A 25,534-nucleotide genomic window follows, 5' to 3' on the forward strand; every position below is an offset into this window, starting at 1 on the left:
CAACTATTATTTTAAAATAAACTTCATCACAATTGTGTAATTTAAAAATACTTTTTATGATTAATAATATATGAGTTAAACTTTATTTTACCGATTTTAGGTAAAATAAAATGAATAAATTTTGGGAACATTTCTCAAAATGTATTTGCTTTTTTGGGTACAATTATCGTCCACATTTATGGTGTGGTTTATGTCATGAAGTTGGATTTAATAGTAATATTGAAATTGTTTTGAGCACATTGAAAAGTGTATGTATAGTATCATAATTAGAGAGTGGTTGACCAACTTATGTGCGCATGGTAGTGTATAAATTAAGGTTGGAATTTTGGCTTAGAGGTGTTGATATCTCATATTCAATCGTGCATCAAACTGAATTACACCCCCTTTAAAATTAAAGGTAAAATTTTATAGAGTGGTCTGGAAATCAGTAAATACTTTAAGGGTCATGCTAACTTGTGCCCTTAAGGCACAAGTTAAGGAACTAAAAAAAGGAAATGATAAATCAATTTTGTATTGGAAATATAAATTGTTTAACTTTTACAACAATGAATACACAAGTTCCAAGAAAATGTTTCTATCTTTAACTTTTTAACTTGTGCCTTAAGGGCACAAGTTAACATTTCCCATACTTTAATTTGCGCGTATTACATGGTTTAAAAATATGAAATGTATGTGAGTGGAATGATAGTCTATTCTATCAAGAAGGTTGAATCAAGCGGAAGTAACTAGACTCTCACAAGGTCACAAATCCTTATTTATTAATTTTGTTACGTCTGCAACAACTTAACCTAATTTTTTCCCGCTCATTTGCTTTATTAGGTTTGCAATTATTTAACCTAACAAATTTCATCTAAAAAAATGCATTGCACACCAATTTCATTCATATCCGCTTGCCTTTTTTTTTTTTTGAAGAAAATATTTTCTACCATATCAATGATCACGATCCTTCTATTTTATACTTTTTTTTGTCAAGAATTTTACACTTTTTTTTTGGATTTTTTTTAATTTCATGCCTTTTTTTTTTACATCCTTATCCTTATTATTTATTAATTTTGTTACGTCTGCAGCAACTTAACCTAATTTTTTTCCCGCTCATTTGCTTTATTAGGTTTGCAATTATTTAACCTAACAAATTTCATCTAAAAAAATGCATTGCACACCAATTTCATTCCTATCCGCTTGCCTTTTTTTTGAAGAAAATATTTTCTACCATATCAATGATCACGTATGATCCTTCTATTATATACTTTTTTTTTGGTCAAGAATTTTACACTTTTTTTTTTGGATTTTTTTTTTTAATTTCATGCCTTTTTTTTTTTGACATCCTTATTTATTAATTTTGTTATGTCTGCAGTAACTTAATCTAATTTTTTCCCGCTCATTTGCTTTATTAGGTTTGCAATTATTTAACCTAACAAATTTCATCTAAAAAAATGCATTGCACACCAATTTCATTCCTATCCGCTTGCCTTTTTTTTTGAAGAAAATATTTTCTACCATATCAATGATTTCGATCCTTCTATTTTATATATTTTTTTTGTCAAGAATTTTACACTTTTTTTTTGGATTTTTTTTTAATTTCATGCCTTTTTTTTGACATCCTTATTTATTAATTTTGTTACGTTTGCAGCAACTTAACCTAATTTTTTCCCACTCATTTGCTTTATTAGGTTTGCAATTATTTAACCTAACAAATTCCATCTAAAAAAATGCATTGCACACCAATTTCATTCCTATCCGCTTGCCTTTTTTTTTGAAGAAAATATTTTCTACCATATTAATGATCTTACGGGTTAAAGATTATTTATTGGTCTCTATTATATTCAGGAAAACCTGTGCGACGCACGGGTCAAAAGTCTAGTTAATTAAAGTTTGAATTCTAATCGAGAAAACTTCACATATTTAGTGTCTAACATGTCACAAATATAACTCGCATGTATTAAGAGAATTTATGAAAAGAAAAAGATCACATTTGTGTGCGTGTTCATATTTTTATTTGTGTTAACATTTCGTTTCTTGAGGAAAAAGAATGTGGAGCTTATGTTCATATTTTTATTTGTGTTAACATTTCGTTTCTTGAGGAAAAAGAATGTGGCAATCAATAATTCGATTAGGACATTAATAAATTTTGACAAAAAATTGTTTCAACCAAAAAGTAAATTTGAAGATTTTATGTCATATCTTATCGATGACAGAAAAATTGAACATACTGTAAGGTTTGACTCATCTAAAGTGAGTGATTAATAAAGTGAATGAGAAAAAATAAATAAAGTTTGATATTTAATCACTCGTGATTTGTTACGCATGTGTATATACTCCCTCTATTCCATTATAACTCAGTATTTTGTTCATTTCGCACATATTAAGAAAAAGTGAACAAGTGAAAGAGAGAGAAAAATAGTTTTGAGTATATTGTCACTTATTGATGCATTCCTCCTTATCATAGATGTAAAGCAGAATATATTTTCCTGACCAAAAAAAAAAGTAGAATATTTTTTTTTGAACAATCGCAAAGTAGAATATATTGAATTGGAGTGATGAAAATAGTATTAATTAAAGTTATATTTGAAAAAAAAAATTAATGTTGTATTGAAAAGTGAAATGAGTCAATTTTTTTGAAACAATATTTTTTTGCAAATGGTTCACTTATTATGGGACGGAGGGAGTAATATTAAATTTTGATTTGTGAATCAACTAATTTTTCTTATAAAATAAATTGTTCTCTTCAATGGAGTCTAATCCACATTGTAACACAAAATGAGTTGTAAGATCGAGGAAATATAATTGACAAGTCTAACATAATCATTAAGGACAAATCAAACTATCAGTTCATGTTAATTGACACCTTGCTTCATAGACAGAAATAACCACCAATGCAGAAACCCGTCTAATTATAGCAGTGGTATAGGAATAAATACATGGAGTATGCCACTAGCTAAGGTGACCAACCGGTCCTTATTAAAACAACAAGTGGCCTAAAAAATAAAATAAAATCGCATTAAATTTGAGCCCACAATCTTAATGTATGCAAAATGATAATAAGTTGTTTGGGCTCAGGTGCAAGGAGCTCCTTTCAAGGATATATCTGGGGAATATCAGGTTCGATTCTCAGAGGTAACAACGTTTGGCCAATGCGCATGCCTCTACGCACGAGTCAGATTAGTCGCCCACCATTGGTGGATCGAAAACTGGTGCGAAAGCCAAAAAAAAGAAAAAGATAACAAATAATTGCGCAATAGTGTTAATTTCCTCTTAAAGTAGGTGTTTTTTTTATTATTTTTCTTTGCCACAAATTGTTTGTCTCATTTATAATACTAATTACAACATTTATTATTCATTTTCACTAATATATTGGTAGTATAATTCAAACTATAGGTCAAGAGGGTCACCACATAGGATCACCCCAAAAGGTCACCACCCCAGAGGGTCGGCACAGAAGATCACCTCAGAGGGTCACCACCTGAGAGGATCACCACAGAGGATGCAGTCTAAGTGTATAGTTGTAATGATGTATATATTATAGATTAGCACAAGTTTGTCAGAAGTTAGTTACTAGTTGGACGTTAGTTAGTTAGAGATTAACTTGATCATATGGTTTACTTGGTAGTTAAGTGATCATAGTTAGTTAATATAACCCACTATATATAAAGGGGTTATTGCACTGTATATTTCATCACGTGTTTCTCACAATTTCTCCATTCAATAAAGTTTACATAGTTTTAATTCATACTCTCTCATTCTTCTTCTTAGTTGCAATTCACCTCACATCAACGAGTAGTTTTTCAGTCAAATATATATAGTTGTATAAGAGCTTATACAATCCAAGAAAGTGAATCTTTCATAGTGAGAAAGTTACAAAGATCAAGAAGATGACTTGAAAACGGTACTTTTCACGTGAATCTTCCGGTTCTTGATGGCAAAAACTGGAAAAGTTATGGTTCAAGAAGATGAAGGTGATTTTTCTACTAGTTCGTAATGTGTATGAACAAGTCACCAATGGCGTGGAACCCCTTCCTACAACTGACCCCGTGATATAACAATGGGAAGTTTTAATTCATACCGCTGTTATACCCTAATTTTGGACCTAAAAATACTTGCTCAGAATGCTTTTCCATCTTTGATATATGTCTATTACTCTTGAAAGATTGCCAATTTGCTATTGTTTTACACTGATATTCTACCCTGCTTTATCTCCCAATTTAGCTTTAAAAATCTTTTCAACTGTGTATTTGTCTATGTTTTCTTGCATTTAAAACCATCCAAATGTTTTTCTTGCATATCAAGTCATTTTGAAGTTGTCTCTGATCAATTGCATGTTTCTCTGCACTTCATTTCAATATTATTTGCAAAACTCATAAAAAGGGTATTTTAGTCATTTCCTGCATTCAAACTCATTTTGGTCCTTGAAAATTGTTTGAGTCTTTTCAATTGGTTTGTGTAAGTCTTTGTTTCAATCTCATGATAAGATCCATTTCAAAGATTGCATCTGAGTCATTTTGAGTCAGTTCAGCCCCTAAGGGGCATTTTAGTCATTTCTCATGATTAAAACTTCTTTTAATCCCTAAAAAAATTGTCTCTGAGACTTTTAATTTGCTTGTATAAACTCTTGCTTTAATTCCCTGTTAAAAAACCACTTTAAAATTGAGTTTGAGTCATTTTAGTCCCTAGGGGCATTTTGGTCATTTCACACGAAATTTTGACAGAGAGAGGTTACTTTAAAGTACCTCATTTAGTAGTTGGTTCGTTTTAGTCCATTTTCTGTTTTTTATTTGTTTCACTTTACGTTATTTTCCATTTACCAATTTTAATCCAATTTTATTTTTAATTTTCATTTTAGTCCTCAAATTTCTAAAATTGCACTTTGGTCCCTTTTTTAAAATCTTTAAAGTTTGCATTTCTAATTCCTTTTTTTCCTTTCCTTCATTTCAGTCCATAAAATCTTTTTCAGTTTCAATTTTAGCCCTTTAAGTCTTAAAAATTACATATTAGTCTAGTTTGTCAAAATTGCAGTTTGGTCCTTATACTTTCGAAATTGCAGGAAGGTCCTTGAGTCAGGTTTAGTCCAAAGCAAGTCCAGGATACGTGGCAAGCCCCCATTGGCCTACAAGTACACATGTCAGCTATAAATAGGCCACCTAATCAATGCAACAGTACCGATCATCAATCACAATTCGCCAACTCAACAAACACCTTCATCATTTCTCTCTCTTCTCCCAAAGATCAAAACCGTAACCGTTTCTCAAGAACACGATGAAGTTCATGAAGAACTTCATCCCCAAACCATGAACCCTAATTTTCCAGAACACAAATCCACACCAATTCATCACAAATTCTTATCAATTTCATCACACAAAACTCAATCCAACAGCTACGTAACAAAATCAGTTCGAATTAAAAGCAATTTGTTTCGCAGTTCTCAGAGATTCAAAGTGAATCTTCATAATCGAACCACAAGCTCTGCAATTCCAACACCGGATCATCCAAAGGACGAATCAGTGTGATCACAGAGACGAAGAGGTGAGAAGAAGATGAATCGAAGAAAAAACCAGTTCGACAAATTCACAGAAACGAAGAGTGAGAAGACGAAGAAACTTTGATTTATTTTCGAAGTTTGAATCAAGGAGTTCACCAGAGGCAAGAAGAAAGCATCAGAACATTTTCTTACCGTTCCTTTTGCTCGAATCTCCGATTTCCAGCAGGTAAACCCTCAGATCCTTCTTCTTCTTTCAAAATTCCATGCTCTGCCATTTACCAGTGCCTTTCATGCTTAAATCAGTGTAGATCGAAGCACTTTAAACTGTTTTCTTCAAAAAAGTATCAAGATTCAAAACGTTTTGAAACAGTAAAGGTTTAGGTCCGATCTACACTGATTCGTAGAATTTTTGTGATTTACAGTTTGAAATTTGTGTTCGTTGTGAAAAAACGAGTAAAAAGATGTGTAGATCGGAGAAGTTAGGGTTCCGTCACCGTCATCTTCGCCGGCGGTGGTCAAACCCGCCGGAGAAGACGACGGAAATCTTAGAGAGAGGGAAGAGCGTTTAGGTTTAGAGAGAGAAATGAAGGGAACAAATGAGGCTGAACCGGCCTCTTGTGTTTATAAAGGGGAGTGAACCAGACCGGTTCACCTGAACCAGTCTGGTTCGTCCTTGAACCTTGAGTTGCCACCGTTAGATCTAGGTTAGGCTTGATCTGGATCAATCCAACGCCCCTGATGCGTTTGGATGATCCAGATCCATTTCAATCTTTGGGCCTGGGTTTGGTTTTTGCTGTGGATTTCGTTTCACCTCTATTTCTTGCTATTTCAATACTGTGTTTTAATTTTTACACCACCGCCTTGCCAAAAATTCTTGTAAAAATCCCATAAAAATTTCCTACATGTTCTTGACAATTTTCTTGACATTTTTTGTGATATTGTGATGTGTTAAAACCTGAGGGAAAATACATGTGGTATTTCTTGCTAATTGTTCACTATTTTTTGTTAAAATTTGTGAAGTTTTGCATGTTCTTGAGTCTAAAAAAAATCCTTTAAAATTCTAAAAAATTCATGTATATTTCTTGTTAGTTTTGTGATGTTTTTGTAATGATTTTGCATATTAAAAGTTGAAAAAAAATAATGTGATGCTTTTCTTGCTATCTTGTGATGTTTTATATTAAAAACTTGGGAAAATATGCACAATTTTGACTCCAATTTTTAGTGTATGCTTGTGAGTTGGGATGTGTGGCTTGGGGATTGATTTGTCACTATTTGGATGTGTTTCTTGCTGTATGTGAATATGTGTGGTTAATTACTTGCCTTACAAGGCAACTTAAATGTTTGTTAGTGAAAATAAAGTGCCAAATATGCCTAAGACACATCATAATTCTTGACTTGAATGTGTTATCATAATTCTCACATAATTGATATAATAAAACCTTTAGAAAGTTGTCATGATGTGAGGATTATTGGTCATATACTTGATTTAATGTCATGATAAGTGTTAGGTATATCTTGCCACTTTTAGGTTAAGGGTTTCATTATTTTTTGTCAAGTTTTTTTAGTGTTTCTTTTGCTCATAATTTCCATTCTATTATGCCTTATACTACTGACCACTTTACTTCATGTTTCATACATTACACAAGCATCTCATCCTCCATCTTATACTCTTTGTTTTTATTTTCTTGCACCTTAAAATTCATCCAAAAGTTAGAATGTAAAACCTAGGAATTCTTGTACTTTACCTTATGCTTTTAAATTCTTGCAAGACCATAGAATGTAAACTAGGGCATATGTAAAGGACAATGGACTCTAACGATGTACACCGACACAAGCACCGACACATGCACACACATCACATGGATACTTTAGATGTATGCTTAGGGAATGCATGTTTAGGTGTATGCTTAGGAATCGCGATACTTAGAAAAATTATCTTTTCCAAAAATATGAACAACCTCACTCAAATCATTTTCTAAATAAACTTTGGGATCAAAATCCCAATGATTTTCCCTTTATTTTCTTAAACAAAAACCTTAACGAATTTTAATCATACTTAGACTTCTTTTGCAAAATAACTAATTCCACTTCACTCTTTTCCAATCTTATGCCCTTGAGGCCTCTCTTTCTATTCTTCAAAATTCCATTTTCAAACTTAAAATCAATCAACAAAAACAAAAACATTTTTTGGAAGAGAACTACATGGAGTTTGATCCCTTAAAAGGGTATGTAGGCAAGAGGCCAAAACCTCTCCAAGTCCAATAAAACAAAATTCAAACATCTTCTTCTCCCTCCAATTCTTCACTTAGTAAACCCTTAGGTGTAAATATCATTTTTCAAATAGCATTTAAAAATAAAGCGCGCACGTAGAAAGTAAAGACGGTTCCTATAGATTACTATAGTTGCTATAGGTGCCTAACACCTTCCTATAACAAAACCAACTCCCGGACCTCGATTCTCAAGGGTTTTTCTTATTTTTCCCTTCCCTAGAAAAAATGAGATATCAAAGGTTCAAAAGGTTCAAACTTAATCAATGTTTGACACCCGAAAAACCAAGATAAAACAACCGCCACAATTTAACTGGTTATAATTGCGGCGGCTCCTCAAGATCAGTCAAAACCCTAACAATCATACGTAGATTCAATTAAAAGAAATTAATTTAAAAAATAATCAATTTACTACAGCCGTGTTCAGACGAAGGTGTTGATGCAAAATTGATTTGTACAATTCCTCTAAGGTTTTGATAATAACAAAGTATTGAAGAACAATTGAATATGCTAATATTTATTCAAGTGTGCAGGATCATAGAATATGTCTATCAATGATTTGAACATGTATAAGAGCATCAGAAGCACTAAAGAAGCTTAAAAGACTATGGTAGAAGATTAACCAGAAGTCAACATCTTGGATCAGAAGAAAGGATGCTACTCATAAGGTGAAGATTAACCTCATCAGACTATGTGGAGACCTTCAGACTCGGAAGACTTCATCAGACTTGGAAGATCCCCATCAGACTTGGAAGATCTCCATTAGACTTGGAAGACCCCCCAAATTCATAAGACCAAGAGGGACCCATACTCCACGTCGAATTTGTCATCTTCTGCAGTTGTCTCTATCAAGGATCTGAGTACAATTTTGTCTTCTTCTACCCACATGTAGAAACAAACAAAGGATGAAAAGAATGAATGGATAATTCCAGTTTCAGCAAAGGAATATCAAATGACTATTCAATAGAATTATCCATATTAGGCAATGGTCTAACGTCCTGGATTTAAAGCTTCTAACCGACTATAAATGCGTTGTCACTTTTCTCCAACGTCTCTCAAATCCCTGCCTGTAAAATGAGTTAAAAACCTGAAGAAATTAACAAGACTCTGCTATATTATTGTGCCATTACTCTGTCAAAATCAAATAGCGCAAAAACACTTAGGAATTTCTTACCAAACTTTATATCTTAGAAATCTTAAAGTCTTAATAGTCTATTCATTATTGAGCATCAGAAGCCTCTTTCAGTTGTGATTGAGCATTGAAAGTATCTTGCCTACGTGCTTGAGCAATAGAAGTCTCTTGGAGTTTCCCTTGAGCATTGGAAGTCTCTTGGAGTTGTCCTTGAGTAGTGGATATCTCTTTCAGTAGTGATTGAGAAATAGAAGTCTCTTGGTAGTGACCTTGAGCATTTGGAAGTCTCTTGCCAATGTGACTGGGCATTTGGAAGTCTCTTAGAAGAGTCCTTGAGCAATTTTAATCTAGTGATATTATAATGAAATCCCTTGGAATGGCAAGGGGACTTGACTACTCATGTGTTGTGGGAGGAACCATTATAGTTTTCTTGTGTTTGCTCCCTCTCTCTCTCTCTCTCTCTCTCTCTCTCTCTATATATATATATATATATATATATATATATATATATATATATATATCGAGGATTCCCAGTCTTATACCTCCACCTAGAGATCATGCCAACCGTTGGTTGAAAAGCATTAAAAATGAACATATGCAAATTAAATCAGACATTTGAATCATAAACTGAATAAAAAACCTTATTAATTGAATCCAACAAATAAGAAGAGATTCATCTTGAAACCCTAATGAATATATGCTTAGTTGCTCATGGTAACCGATATCATTACAAAACAATATAAAAGTATACCCTAGAAAGAATAAGAGGAAGGGAAAACATCATTTGCCTTGAAGCTCTGATGCTTAACCATTGCCTTGTATTGCTAGCTTTCTGAATGAATAAAAGTGTGTGCAAGAGTCTATATTTATAGTACATCATTGCTTAGGGATTAAGAGATGGAAGTTGGGTTTTTTCCACCGATCCAGCTTGGAAAACAAGCAAAACAACATTTATGGCATCAGCCATGCGCGGGGCGCATGGAGTGACATGCAGGGGCGCATGAGGAAGCCATGGAGGTCGTCTTATGCGTAGGGGAGCGTGGCCCACACTAGCAGCGCATGAAGCAGTGTCTCTTGTGCAATTTTTGCAGTTTTCATCCATTTTTCGAGTGGTCTTCCATCTTGAAATGCCTTGGAACTTTGGATGAATTTCCCCTAACTTGTATTGTTTATAAAAACCTTCTAAGAATCATTAATTTTCATTCTTCATATACTTGATCCTTCATGTGATATCTTGTTTTGCCGATTTACATGATTTCTCACTAAAAAGACTTAAAACACCTACAGAGTTGCATGATTTAGGATAAAAGTGAATTACAGCGACTCAAACGAAACAATACAAAATGTTACTTAAGCCATTGACAACTCCTCTAAATAACCTCCTATTTTCCTTTAAATCCAAAAAAAAAAACATAGCCTAAAGTATCATATGAAGCTTGGTCATGACAACCTCAAACTTAAACCGTTTATTGTCCCCCGCAACAAAATAACAAGAAGTTATAATTTACATTGATTTAAGAATGATATATCATCCATAAATTTAGAAATCAATAGGCACAACAAGATGAAGGTTTTAGAATCCTCTTCTCCCTTTTTCAAAATTAAAACCCAAAGATGAATAATTTCTCCCCCTTACCTCGAATTCACATAAGATTGCAGCTTTATGCTTGATTCCTTAGCTAGTGCTCTCCCATCTTTGTCTCCTCTTTCTCCTAGGTTTCATGTACTCTCTATGCCTCATTTGCCTCCTTAACCTTAATTCTTCCTTTGCTCTTCCCAATTTATTTCTTTTCTCTGTTTTCCGTAACCCTAATTCTCTAATGCTCATATCTGTTTATAACCACTATTTAGGCATAGTTTTTCTCACATGATTCTTAGACAGACTTGGTATATGCACCCCTAGCTTGATTACTATTCTTTTTGTAACTACACAATCTTGTTGTTTACATCTCCCTCTGTCTAAACCATTAAAATGCTACACAACTTACTACTTACACCTTTTTTCTATCCAATTTTGCCAATGCACCTCTGTTTGCACTTTAATTTCTTATTCTTGCTAAAAACATTATTTTCTTCCTAAAATTATTTTCTCCCATTCTTTAACCGACTAGTTAATGTAACAACCCAATTTTTGCTAGAATTATTTTAATTAATTATCATGTGTGTTTATATGTGCTTGTATGTGATTATTTGTCTCTGTGTGTATTTTATTCGGGATTAGTAAATTTTGGCTTAAGAATGATATTTTGGTCATTTGGTGAGCAAGGGTAAAATAGTATTTTGGTTACGAGAATTATTTTTAGTATTTTAAGTGGGAATAATTATTTTTTCTAAGTTACTAGTAAATTGTGGTAATGAATAAGAGACGGTAATTATTCGTTATTTGACGGTTAAGTGAGTAGTAACTCAGTGAATTAGTTAGTAAGAATATTGAGCCCATTAAGACAACTAGGGTTTGAGCCCATTTGTTTAGTGACTATATAAACATTAGTCTTATGAGGTAAGCTATAATCACTTTTTCTACTTGTGGGTTTAAGTGCTTTTGTTATAGTTGTGATTTTTTGTGGTTTTAAATGATAAAATTCGTGCTCCTTTTTCATGTGAAATTCTGGGTATGATAAACTTCATGAATTTGTTGTGTTAATAGCTTAAACTTCATAGTTGTTGTTGTTGAGTTGTTTTCATGATTTTTAACTATTTGAGTGAAATTCATGGATTGGTGTATGATTAATGTTGAAACATGTTTGAATTCACTTCATTAATGTTTATTTATACCTATGTGTTGATGGGGTTTGAATTGGTGTGGTTGTTTTGAAGTTTGAATGAAAAATGAGAAAAATGGTGGTTGTTGGTGAAAATGAACTAGATGATGATTTTTGAGATGAATTGGTGTTATAATCCGATGTTTACTGTTGTTTTGAATGCCTTTTTATGTTTGTAATCATGTGTATAAGTTTTGAGGTCGAATTTGGGGTCAAGGGGATCAAAATTGGGGTTTTGGTGTGAAAAATTGGGAGTTCCCGAGAGAGAACAACCAAAACAGGGCAACCTGTTCTGGTGCAGCTCGCCTGGCGAGCACATGGCGAGCCCAGGGCGAGTTGACCCGTTTTATTATGTGGTTACTTTCAAAGTGAGATATAATATATGATTTGACTCTAGTCGAGCTTGGTATTGTCAGTAGTTTTTTTTCTTGTCTCAATTTTGATAATATCAAAGGGGGAGAAGATTCGACCAAGTTTTATTGAAGTTGAATAAACACGTTAAGAGGGAACTCTTCATGAACTCTAAGAAGTTTAACTTTGTATTATTCAAAGTTTTTTCAACATAAAAAAGAGGCAGTGTTAGAGTGCATTTGACTATTGGTTTGATTATGTAATTGGACTTATTAATGGTTTTGATTAGATGCCAAAATTTATGTTTAGAATATGTGCATCTAGGTAACTCACATGATCTTATCAAGGTTTTATTGTTTTAAACCTTGCATTCATTCATTAGATGTTGATTTTTGAAATTTGCATGTTTTCAAAAAGCGAATCAGTTCTAACTATGATATGAATCGTTTCACTAAATCAGAGACATCAAGTGAATCGTTTCATTCTTGAACTAAATCAATTCACTCTTTTCATAAGTGCATTTTTACTATTTTTTTTTTGTATGAATTGTTTCACATGACTATGTGAATCATTTCACATGTTCAGAAAGTTGAAGTGATCATTTCACTCCTAAGTGTGAATGATCCACTCAGCTATTTGACAACATGTTTTTCACTACTTTCCAAAAACTTACTCCTTCCGTTTCAAAATGAGTGTCGCTTTAGCCAAAAAAATTTGTTTCAAAATGAGTGTCGCTTTACATTTCCAATACAACTTTAATTTTTTTCTTCCAACTTTACCCTCTCCAACTTTTCTCTCACACAATTTTCAATGCAATTTTAATTTTGTCTTTTTATTATAAAGTAAGGGCAGTTTAGTAAGGGCGTTATATCCAATGATTATTTCATTCTATTTCTTAATCTGTGTGCCAAAGCCTAAAACGACACTTATTTTGAAACGGAGGGAGTAATAGTTAGTAAATATATAAGAATCGGGTACGGTGACGGGAAATTAAAACCTGTCTCCTCCCCGCCCTAGGTCGATTGATATGATTATTTTTGACTAAGTAATTATTTATTTATTTATTTTTTCGACTCATAAAAGATAACTTATTTTCCCTTCCCTCAAGCAAAGCTTCCTTATTCTTCTACTCTGCCTCCAACCCGTATCCACAACAAAACCAAAACTCCCAAAAACCCTATTCCAAAACCAAACACAAACCTATGAAACCTTGTCTCTAAAAACCAACCAAACATCATAGAAAAACATAATCATAGGCATGAGAATGATGCAAGTAACATCTAGTATTCGTGCTTTCACATGGTTCTCACTTCGAAGACACTTAGAAGAAAACATAACCGACCTACACAAATGCACAAACCTTAATCACATCAAACAAATCCATGCACAACTCATCAAATGTCATCTTCATCAAGACCCTTACATTGCTCCAAAACTCATTGCTTCATATTCACTCACAAATAATTTATCTTCTGCTGTTAATGTTTTTAACCAAGTTCCTGACCCAAATGTTCATCTTTATAATTGTCTTATTAGAGCTTATTCTCTTTCAGGCAATGAATCAAACAGTTTGTGTGCGTTTGGTGTTTTATTGAAAATGCAAGTGGATGGTGTTTTGGCGGATAATTTTACTTACCCTTTTCTTTTAAAAGGGTGTAATGGTAGCTCTTGGTTGAGTTTGGTGAAAATGGTGCATGCCCATGTGGAAAAATTGGGTTTTTATTGGGATATTTTTGTGCCGAATTCGTTGATCGATTGTTATTGTAGGTGCGGTGGTGTTGAGATGGCAATGAAGGTGTTTTCGGGGATGGAGGAGAGGGATGTTGTGAGTTGGAATAGTATGGTTGGTGGGTTGGTTAAAAATGGTGATTTAGATGGTGCGTTGAAGGTGTTTGATGAAATGCCGGAGAGAGATAGGGTTAGTTGGAATACGATGTTGGATGGGTTTACGAAAGCGGGTGAGATGGAGAAGGCGTTTAAATTGTTTGAGAGAATGGGTGAGAGAGATATTGTTTCTTGGTCTACTATGGTTTGTGGTTATTGTAAAAGCGGTGATATGGATATGGCGAGGATGTTGTTTGATAGGTGTCCGGTTAAGAATTTGGTGTTGTGGACGACGATAATATCTGGGTATGCTGAGAAGGGACAGGTGAAGCAGGCGATGAAGTTGTGTGATGAAATGGAGAAGTCTGGGTTGAGGCTTGATGATGGGTATTTTATTAGTATTTTGGCTGCGTGTGCTGAGTCTGGAATGCTTGGGTTGGGGAAGAAAATTCATGATTTGTTATTAAGGTCTAGATTTAGATGTAGCACTAAGGTATTGAATTCCTTCATTGATATGTATGCAAAGTGTGGTTGTGTCGATGATGCCTTTGGTGTGTTTAATGGAATGAAGACGGAGAAGGATTTGGTATCTTGGAATTCCATGATACATGGGTTTGGTATACACGGACATGGCAAGAAATCGATTGAGCTTTTCAATACAATGGTGCACGAAGGTTTCAAGCCTGATAGATATACATTCATTGGCCTTTTATGCGCTTGCACGCATGCAGGCCTTGTTAACGAAGGGCGTGGTTACTTTTATTCAATGCAGAGAGTATACGGGATTGTTCCTCAAATCGAGCATTATGGTTGCATGGTTGACCTTCTCGGCCGTGGTGGACATCTGAAAGAAGCTTTTTGGCTTGTGCGCAGCATGCCTTTTGAACCAAATGCCATTATATTGGGCACTCTTTTGGGCGCTTGTCGGATGCATAATGATGTTGAACTCGCTACAACTGTGTCTAAATATCTGTTTAAATTGGTGCCATCTGATCCTGGAAATTTCTCGCTTCTGTCAAATATTTATGCTCAATCTGGTGATTGGATTAATGTTGCCAAAGTGAGGAAGCAGATGAATAACGAAGGAGGTCAAAAGCCTTCTGGGGTTAGTTCCGTAGAGGTTGAGGAAGAAGTACACGAATTTACTGTACGTGACTGGTCACACCCTAAATCAGGTGATATATATAATATGATTGATAGATTGGTACAGGACCTAAGGCAGGTTGGATATGTTCCTAGGTTATTATAGATGGACATGACTTGATTATGTCGCTACACACAGCTGAAATGATACTTTTAGTCCAAGAAAGGAATGCCATCATTATTTAGTCATGCACAATGCTGGTTTACTAAATGTGAAGAAATCGATGTATTCATCACTATCATTAGTTTAGTAAAACAAATTTTGTATTCAGGGGCTATGGCTGAATGCCAGAACCTATGGTATCAATACAAGCATCCTATTATCCCAGGAATGCTGGCAGGAGCGAATTTATAAAGCCAAAGATAGGGAATATTTTGCAAAGAGAAAGATGATTTTTGTGTGCTACTTGTTTTGAAAAGAAGCACTGCTGTAGATATGTATATAGGTGGTTGTTGGCACATAGCCAACCTATTTGTTAAACTCTGACATTTACTTGAGAATAAGGTTATTTCTGCAATTACTAACAGGGGCTTGATACCCTACTGTGTTTTTGGTAATATTTTATACATACGTAGAACTACTTTCGTTGCTTTTTATTTGTCGTTATAAGGTTATGTACACATACTAAGAAAACCTATAACTTTTGTTATGCTGGATGGAATGTTGTCTTTTTTCTATAGCAGTCTTTGATAGGAACCAAAGGATCCTACCAATGAATTAACAGTAAGGTAACCAAGGAGAAACAATGGTGATTAAAGAAAATAGGGTGCTTTATTAATAGGAACGAAAATAGTAAAATAGTAGCAGAGAGATTCTCTAACTACTCCCAGAGCAAAGCTCCGACACAACTCAGAGAGGAATCCTACTCTGGCCCTGAACAGAAAACTCAATCTGTCATACCCCAAAACTCCTAAGAATTCCCCTTTATATACAAATAAAGAGAACATTCTAGTATTTAACCTTAATGGGCCTCTTATTATTTAATCCTAATCCTAATGGGCAACTTACTAATAATCTACTTAAACTTAACTAACTACCTACTAATTACTCAAAACACCCTCTCATACTGGATCCTATCACTGCCACCTTCTTGAAAAACAGACTTGTCCTCAAGTCTGAGCGCAGTAAACTCTCTCATTTTCATCAGTTTCTTCTTCCATCGTATCATCCTCATCAGTCACCATCACTCTGAGTTGTCTATCTGGGCATTGGTGTCTAGGGTGAAAGGGGCCTCCACACTTGAAACACAGACCCTTATGTCGCCTTTCAGCTATTTCTTGGGAAGAGAGATGTCGAATTCCTTTGTCGCGCCTGCCTTGCTCTCCCTTGTCATTTGCTATGGCTGTTTTGACACCAGAAGGCACTCCACCGTGCTCATGGTGATCCTTATCACTTCGAACATAGGCTGGATCATTGTTAAATGAGCGTCCATTGTAATGTGAACTTCCAGGGTTGTGGAAACCCCCGCGATTATGTCTGCTCTCGCCATAATGTGGTTTCTTTGAGGTTCTATAGCTTGTCTTCCCATCAATTTCGCGTTCGACCGCCTTTGCCACATTCATTAAGCGATGTCGTGAGACCGGACCTAATGTGATAAGGCTTCGGACACGTCCTCTAATTCCTTCTTTCAGTCCATGGATAAAGTACCCGACAAATTGTTCGTCAGACAATCGTGGCACTTGGGAAATAAGGCCCTCAAAGTCTTCTATAAATTCCTCCACTTCACCCTCTTGCTGAAGAGAGGCTAGTTGTTCATACACATTTCCCTCACTCACTACACCATAACGTTCCAACAGTGCATTTTTTAACTCCTCCCAGGTGAGCCCTTCATTCTCTTCAATCAAAGCCTTGAAAAAGTGAATGGTTGAACCATCCGTACAAAGCTGTGCCAAATCAACCTTAATTTCTGGACTAGTACCTTGAACTCGAAAGTATACTTCTGCCCTAGCAATCCATCCGGCTGGATCCTCACCTGAAAACATGGGAAGCTCAACTTTCTTGACCAAGAGACGAAATTCGTCCAAATCATCATGGTTGGAAGGCCCCGTCCTGTCATCCTTATGGATGACCGATTTTCCATGTCCGTTGTCTGATTTTTGCAATTCTTTCATCATTGAAAGCAACTTATTAAAATTGTCTTTCCATTCTGCTTCAGCTTTTGCGGATTGCTCTTTCAATTCAGCAGACAAATTTTTAATAGCATCCTTAGTTTCAGCCGCGTGCTCTTCTACCTTTGTCTGAGCTTCATTTAGACTAACCTCTAGGTTAGCGAATTGTTCTTCCAACGCGCTGATGCGAGCTTCCATGGTGTCTGTGGTCGTATTCTTTTTTGGGTGGCATAGAAAGTTTAGGTTTCTCTGTAAAGTGTGTTGTTGTTTTCTAGGTTGTGTAGTGTTGTTTTCTGGTTTAGGTTTTGTGTTGTTTCTGGGAGTATATGTAGGGGAAAAATAATAATAATAAGTTTGTTATTTTGGAGAAAGAAAGGAGGGTTGTTATGTTGGGGGAAAGATAATAGGGTTGTTAATTTGGAGAGATATAATAGGGTTTGTTACTTTGGAGAAACTTTTGGTGATAAACAAAAATAAGAAATAAAAACAGGGATTTGGTTGCTGTTTTGAGAAAATATAAGGATTAGGTTATTTGAAGTTTCTGGATATGGCTGATGTTGTTATGAATAAATAGTTAGGTCGAGAAAATATAGGAATTCAGTTTTGTTGTTTGAGGACGGCGAGGATTCAGCTGCGGTTTGAGAAAAAAAATAAAAATAAAATAGGTATGCAGTTTTCTGGATATGGCTCAATAGTGAAAGGAAAAGGGTTTGTGTGTTGGCTTAGGTTTCTGACTGGTTTTGATTAATGGGTGACAAAACGGGAGGTGGTGATACTTAAGATCCGGTAGGTCGGACCAATTTGATAGGAACCAAAGGATCCTACCAATGAATTAACAGTAAGGTAACCAAGGAGAAACAATGGTGATTAAAGAAAATAGGGTGCTTTATTAATAGGAACGAAAATAGTAAAATAGTAGCAGAGAGATTCTCTAACTACTCCCAGAGCAAAGCTCCGACACAACTCAGAGAGGAATCCTACTCTGGCCCTGAACAGAAAACTCAATCTGTCATACCCCAAAACTCCTAAGAATTCCCCTTTATATACAAATAAAGAGAACATTCTAGTATTTAACCTTAATGGGCCTCTTATTATTTAATCCTAATCCTAATGGGCAACTTACTAATAATCTACTTAAACTTAACTAACTACCTACTAATTACTCAAAACACCCTCTCATACTGGATCCTATCAGTCTTATAGGTTCATTATCTCATTTTCAATTCACCTACTTCTCTCTTTGCAATAAATATTTAGTGATAATTTTGACAAAACAGTAGTGAATACTATGAACTTAAAAAATGACAAATAAATATAACAAAGAACTCTAAAAAAATGTCACTTAAAAAAAGAGTAGAGGTATTAGCGTAGAACAGTTAATAAGAATCAATCATATGAAACGGTGTGGTTGACAAAAAAGGGAACAGTGGGAATCTACTTTTGTTATTGATTTTAATCTTCTTAACATCTTGTGAAGTTACAGGGTGTGGTTCCAACTCATTTTACTCGCTCATGACTTGTCATTATAAAATGAATATTGTACCACGTTACTTTTTTGTTGTTGTTGCGCGTAAGCATAAAAGCAGTGAGTACTTGAGTTTTAAATTTTAGTATACTTTGCCCCCCATTCATTAAATTCTGCCTCTGCACCTGCTAGTTATGTCTAATCTGCAGTTCTCTCACTCTACATCTGACATATGTGTTTCTATGATTGTTAAATTCTTTAAGCCTCAGTTTTTTGTTTGTATCATTGTTGATTTTTCTTTTGATAGTTGGGAGATGTTTAGTGTTCTTATGACTGATTCTACAAATTTAGACTCTCTGGGAGCCTTTTTTTGAGACTAGATTGTTGTAGAGGTGAACATTAGGGTTTGAGATTAGTTTGAAGATGTTGAAGGCAGAGGAGGTTTGGTTGGAGAGGGAGTAGGCGACGATGAGTTTGGAGCTATGCAGATGCCTTAGTGGAGGTCAGAGAGGTTATCCTCCAAGTGTCTTCTAGGAGAGAACTATATGAAGATTCACAGTCAAGATGACATTTGCATCCTTCTCGTGACTTACTGAACCCAGAAACAGCCTTCCATATGCCGATTTCTAGTTAGTCTTTTTGAAACTCTTAGTTTATGATTACTAATGATCAATAGATGGTTTGATATCTTAGATTTGTAAATTGTTCTACACATAATCTCATGCATTTTTATTTTACATGTTTGTGATTTGTGAAATGGTTTGTTGTCCTATGCATTTAAATTTGATGAATTTATTTTAACTTATTACTTATATAAACGGTTTGAATTTATTTGAGCTTCTGTTATAGAAATAACTTATTCATAAGCAAATATATGATAAGTATTTATGCTATAAGCGCTTAATTAAACTGTTTATCCCAATAGAACTTTTGTCTTGCTGAGATATTTTAAGCTTTCAAGGTTCTTAGACCTTCACATGCAACTGTTATTGAGATTTTGAGTTCAGCTATGCTAGCCCCCACTGGTTTTGATGTGCTTGATATCAGAAATGAACTAGAGCTCATTACATTTATATATTTTCCTTCGCTGTTTGCTGCTTGCTTATATAGATTGTTTGTGTGCTTTTTACTTGAAGCGAAGAACGGTGTGGCATTTCTCTCCTCTTCCAGCAACAACTTCAACCTATAATATCCTTGCAGTGCCTTCACAATCATCACCATCTTCGTTTCTTCTGTTGAGAACGGTCCGATTTAAGTGCTGAAGCATATTTCAGGTATTTCTTCAGGCTTTGGTTATTGCCTTCCTTGTGACTTTGATATCTTGCATTGATGTCAGCCTTAGGAACTGTTTGATTTGGAATCAACTTTTGTGACACTGATATCGATTTCCTCTTCATTTTCATCAATATCACCAGAACTAATTTTACCATATTCCAATTTAATGTGTTCTTACATATTTTAGTTTTCCATCAATAAAGGTCTACTGAAGTTTGAAGCTAGTTAATCACAAATCAAATTGTATTTTGCTGGACTTTGAAGCTTTCATGAACAAAACCAATTGATGGATTTCTGTGCCTTCTTGGAATTTTAATGCTGTATTACATTTGTAAAGTAGTTCCCATTACTCAATAGCAATGTTTCTGTAATATTAAATGTTGAACTTTGTTCCTTCATCTATAGTACTGGAATCTACTACCTTATCAATCTTTTGACAAATCAAAGGCAAGATTTTGAAATGATATTGCTAGCATTGCCTTTGAAGCTGTAATTTGTTCCAATTTTTATCAGTCATGTCTGCCATCAATATCTTATCATACCACCACCATTTTGATATTTTCCTCTATTCACTTCTTGCTACTGGTGAGTGTGATTAAAAATCTGATATTGTAATTAGTGGATCACTTATTCTGACAATAACATAATAGCATTGCAAGGATTACAATAAATATTTTCTAGATTTTCAGGTTCAAGTTTGATATTCATTTACTCCCTCCAGTCACTATTATAAGCAAAACTTTAGATACATTAATTATTAAATGTATCTAAAATGTGAAGTTTTTCTTATAATAGTGACTGGATATATTACATAGTTTATGTATGGGAAACTCTTTATAGTTCCAGATGATAGTCCACTCCAAAGTTTGATGCTCCTCATTGTTTTTTTTTATTTATTTTTTCTGAGTTAAAGTAATTTTGAATGCCATGTGTCCTATGTAATAATGTTGAATACATCCACAAATTGCAAACCTTTTTAATATTTGAAGTAACTGCAAAAGTAATGTATTTTATATACCCTTCAGTGAAGGGCCTTCACGTGGTCTCTCCATCTCCACATAAATTCTCATTTTACACAATATTTTCCTTAATTTTTAAATTTATTTTTCAATTATTTGTTAGTAAAAATTGAGAAAGAGAAACTATTATTAATAATGGTGACACCAGTGATCATTTTACATCTATCTCGTACAAGTTTTTTTTTTTTTTTTATAAGCAATTTTTTTTATTAATAGCACACTAGCACATGATATGCATAGTGGCTAAAGAGATAACGTTTTCAAACACCAACTTAGAACACAATTAAAACTCAAAATTCAAACTCTTAACCTACTTTGCCGGAATAAAAAGTGAATATTTATAGATTTCTGATGCAAGGATGACTCAAAATTTGGTACAAATATTGAATTCTGAAAACTCATTATGATTTTCTTCAAAATATGGCAAATTTAAGAGTTTAGTGAAAAAAAACATGAATTTATCTTTTTTTTTTTAAAAGCAAACATGAATTTATCTAAAATTTATTAAGGGCAAAATATAATTTTCCCCAATGTCTATATGGTAGAAGATTAAGTGTTAGGTATGTTAAATAATTTACACTGTCAACTAAATCAAATACAATTGATAAAATATCTGCTCTGTGAATGACTTCAAAACCATTTATGATTGAAGCCAAATATTTTCAATGATATAATAATTATGATTGATTGATAATGTAAAATACGATGGTAAAAAAAAGTTTGAATTAAATATATAAAAAATACTTGGCACCAAAAGTATATCAAGTGATGTAGAACTTGACACTTCATCTAAAAAGGTCATATGATCCATTCAACACCCATAGATAAAGTTCCTTGTAACACTATGTGTTGATTGTCCTATGTGCCATTTGTCAAAGCATATCCATTTGCCCATACATTTTAATACACACCAAACTTTGGATGAGATGAAGATATAGTACATACAAAACACTTCTATGTGGTGCTTATTAAATCACATTTTCAATTTATACCATATACATATTCCACCAAACTTGATCTCTCATCATATCATCACCTCACTCTCATCTAAAAACAAAGTTACTCAAATAATATGGATGCTTGTTTTCTCTCCCATAGTTCTTTCACCAAGATCAGAGGTGGATCTCTAGCTTACTCCAAAAAAATTTCTCATCAACAATTCAATTCAAGAAAAGTTGGAATTCCGTTTCATGTATCATGTAAGTTCTTCTTTCTCCTACTTACACTATGATCAAGATTTTTGATATTGTAAAAAGTTGTAGTAAGATAGAGTTGATATATGATCTCAATCATGATTTTTGATATAGCAAACAATTGTAGTGAAATTGAGGTGATATGATCTCAATTATGATCTTGATATTGTAAAGAATTGTAATTAGATGATGCTGATATGTTCTCAAGATGGTAGTTAGATTATTAGATACACTACTGACAAGATCTTATTTATGATTTTTTTTATGTTGTAAAATATTGTAGTTAGATACAACTAATATGATCTCAATTACAGTCACATTGTAGTTGTTGCAAGACATTTTTAACTAAGATATGTTAATTTCTTGCCCCCAACTTAGCTTCTAAATTATATATATAGTAAGTAGTACTAAAATATATAAAATATGTGAATTTGGACTAAATATTTAGAAGACTTTGAAGAGTATTTATATTGATAATGATACTTTAGGGATTATATTGATTGTACATTTAGGCTAAGTCTCATACACAAGTAAGATATTGTTGTACCATGTAGAAATTCGGTTTTTTACCATTGGATCAATAAGTATCATCATATCTCAGTTGATCAATGCCGAGACTTATAGATGGTGAAAAACAAACTTGCGCATAGTAAAACATTTATCTCACTCACGTGTGCATCATAGAACAAAACTAGCTGTATATTCATTTTCTAATGTATAGAAGTATTATTACTTCTATGACATATAAAAGCATTATTACTACTATTCTTAATCTTGAAATCTTTTGTGATCAAACCACAGGTTGCAACATGTCATCATCATCACCGTCGGATGATGACAAACCAACCCTTAACACCGATTGGCGATCTTTTCGTGCAAAACTGGTGGCCGGAGAACAATTACTTAAACCCGAATTCCTTTCTTCAGCGACTAATCCAGACATGGTTGTGGATCATCCACCACTAATCACAATTGGTGACAAATGGGCTCACGTAATCCATGAGCCTGAAAGAGGTTGTTTATTAATAGCAACAGAAAAGCTTGATGGGGTTCACATTTTCGAACGAACGGTGATCCTTCTTTTATCAAACGGCCCAATAGGCCCGTCAGGGATCATACTCAATAGACCATCTTTGATGTCTATCAAAGAAACAAGATCAACTGCATTTGATGTAATGGGTACTTTTTCTAATAGTCCTTTGTATTTTGGGGGACCTTTAGAAGAAGGGTTGTTTTTGGCAAGTCCAAAAGATGATGTGGTGGGAAAAAGTGGTGTTTTTGATGAAGTGATGAAGGGTTTGTATTATGGTACTAAAGAAAGTGTGGGTCTGGCTGCTGAAATGGTGAAGAGGAATGTGGTTGAGGTTGGTGATTTTAGATTCTTTGATGGGTATTGTGGGTGGGAGAAAGAACAATTGAGAGATGAAATTAGGGATGGTTATTGGACTGTTGCTGCTTGTAGTCCAAGTGTTGTTGATTTGGGGAATGTTGGAATTGTTGGGCTCTGGGACGAAGTTCTCGGGCTTATGGGCAAAAGGAAGGTCAAGTGAGGAGCAATATTTTAGGGCCCGATTTTACCCACCCTCACGTTTCCTCGAAAAATCACACAGATTTCGACTGACGGAGATAAAACAATGTTTATGTTTGGAAATACACATGAAGAGTGCTTGTGGGGATGGGAAAAGTTGGGCTCTAATTGAAAGGGTACCGGTATTGACACTCATGTTCTCGCGACTACATCTAGACTTTTCGGCTATGTTTGAATTGATGGCATATGGCGAAATGAAGTGAAATAGAATAAACAAATGCACATTTGAAAATAAGCTTGTAGAAGATCTAGGTGTAGTAGCAAGACCCTAAGGGTTAATACTAGTGCCCTAATTTTAGTAGTAACTTGAAAACAACTTGTTTGGAAGCTTCTCAATTGGCAGACAGGAGAAACAAAATTGTCTGATTTAGATAGATTCTGACAAGTTGGTAAACGTTGTAAATTATAATGTTCTGTTTCTAATTGTTGTGTTTAACTGTTTGATGATTTTAACTATGAGAGTTTTGGTTTTTTCCAAGTTCAAAATGTCTAATCCTGAAGGATGGATGTATCTACTGTAATTATTTTGAAATTGCATCGCATATTGGCGATTCAATTTTAGTGTAATTTGGATATCTTCCGTGTGTAACTATAGAGATTAAATTTTTTAGAGTTGTGTTAAGGATAATTGATAGAACTAAAAAAGTTAAGAAAATTGAAAAGTAGTTAAGTTTCATTTATAACTCAAAATTGAGTGCACCAATTTAACATAAGTAATCTCCCTTGGAAGTTCATTTGAAACTTGCAAGTATTTCAACTATTTTAGTTTTTATACATTTGGAGTGTAAAATTATTCTTTTAGCCATATCGGCATTACTCGTTTTTTAATCAAATTTAAATGAAAACATCAAAAGGTTGTATGAACAAGTTTATGAGGGCAATTATAACTGAAGAGCTCGACTCTATAGTAAGAACTATATTCTTAATTCCTATGTATTAAAATTATATTAATGGCCCTCGTTAAAAACTATATTCTTGTAAACATTCTTTCAACCATGCAATCCATACCCGGCTGCACGATCTCAAGATTTCTCTAATTCCTATGTGAATTCGGTCATTTTGAGTTGCCAAGAATCACTCAATGATATTCCTTGTACATCAGCGATCACTCTTTATTTTCGTCATCTTCATACGTTACAAAAGGAGCGTGCAATTTTGCGCGACCCTTGCATTAAAATTTACAGGTTGAAGGTTAACTCACCTCTGACATTCATTCCTCCACACTAGCATATTTTTTCTTTTGTGGTGTTAGATTATTTAACATAGTAATTATTATATTGATGGTTTATTAAAAATGAGTTTTGAAATATAATTTTTGTAGTACAAATTTTCTTCGTAACATAAAATGAGAAAAATATTAAGAATGTAGTTTTTAATCAAGGAAAGAAATAATTAAAAATTAAAAAGACTAATCTCCAAAAAAAAAATATAGTTGTACCAACCTAACACCGATTACCTTAATGTCTTAAACTAAACCAAAAAAAGTTATCATCTTCTTGAGACAAGAAAAGACACTTGCGCCCCACATTTTTGTTTGCACGGGGCACATGACAGATGGACGGGGTGCATGAGCGTGCACCCCAATGCATGCCCTAGGAGGATGGTATGTGAAATCCATGCCCTAGGTGCATGGTGTCTGTTTCTTGGGCCCAATCTCCGATTTTCCGTCGTTTTTACGTCTTCGTCTTCAAATAACTTTCCTTGGAACATTGGGAATAGAATTCCTCCCATTTGTAAGTATTTTTAGGTCTCTCGAATCTTTATTCTTGTTTCTTGAATCTTCACAATTCTTCAAATGTTCTTGATTTGCCGATTTGCATGATTTCTTCGTGAATTACTTCAAAAACCCCCTAAAATTGTTATGTTTCGGAAAAACTAAAATTACAGACTCAAATATAGAAAACATTACAAAAGTCCAGAAATCATAGGCAAT

The 25,534-nt window shown here is 34.1% G+C and overlaps 3 protein-coding genes and 1 long non-coding RNA gene across 4 annotated transcripts; 3 read left to right on the plus strand and 1 right to left on the minus strand.

Annotated features, from left to right (window-relative positions):
* Window positions 1-13,076: 13,076 nt before the first annotated feature.
* On the plus strand, window positions 13,077-15,510 carry LOC146904213 (Tetratricopeptide repeat (TPR)-like superfamily protein). The gene has a single exon (XM_085728142.1). It carries the CDS (start codon window positions 13,244-13,246, stop codon window positions 15,056-15,058), a length of 1,815 nt encoding a protein of 604 aa, XP_085584268.1. The 5' UTR covers window positions 13,077-13,243; the 3' UTR covers window positions 15,059-15,510.
* A 552-nt stretch (window positions 15,511-16,062) lies between these two features.
* LOC146904214 (uncharacterized) lies at window positions 16,063-17,259 on the minus strand. Its single transcript, XM_085728248.1, has one exon. It carries the CDS (start codon window positions 17,257-17,259, stop codon window positions 16,063-16,065), a length of 1,197 nt encoding a protein of 398 aa, XP_085584374.1.
* A 997-nt stretch (window positions 17,260-18,256) lies between these two features.
* On the plus strand, window positions 18,257-20,262 carry LOC146904215 (uncharacterized). Its single transcript, XR_015020044.1, has 3 exons — window positions 18,257-19,155; window positions 19,668-19,800; window positions 20,005-20,262. It is a non-coding gene; the product is annotated as an uncharacterized LOC146904215 (long non-coding RNA).
* Window positions 20,263-21,795: 1,533 nt separating this feature from the next.
* Window positions 21,796-24,190, plus strand: LOC146904216 (PPR containing protein (DUF179)). The gene is made up of 2 exons (XM_085728143.1): window positions 21,796-22,019; window positions 22,815-24,190. Exons 1-2 carry the CDS (start codon window positions 21,893-21,895, stop codon window positions 23,561-23,563), a joined length of 876 nt encoding a protein of 291 aa, XP_085584269.1. The 5' UTR covers window positions 21,796-21,892; the 3' UTR covers window positions 23,564-24,190.
* The last annotated feature ends 1,344 nt before the right edge of the window (window positions 24,191-25,534 follow it).

Source organism: Medicago sativa, chromosome 7, assembly GCF_051527215.1.
Source record: "Medicago sativa cultivar Bolivia chromosome 7, Bolivia_mono, whole genome shotgun sequence".
NCBI classification, from domain to species: Eukaryota; Viridiplantae; Streptophyta; class Magnoliopsida; order Fabales; family Fabaceae; genus Medicago; species Medicago sativa.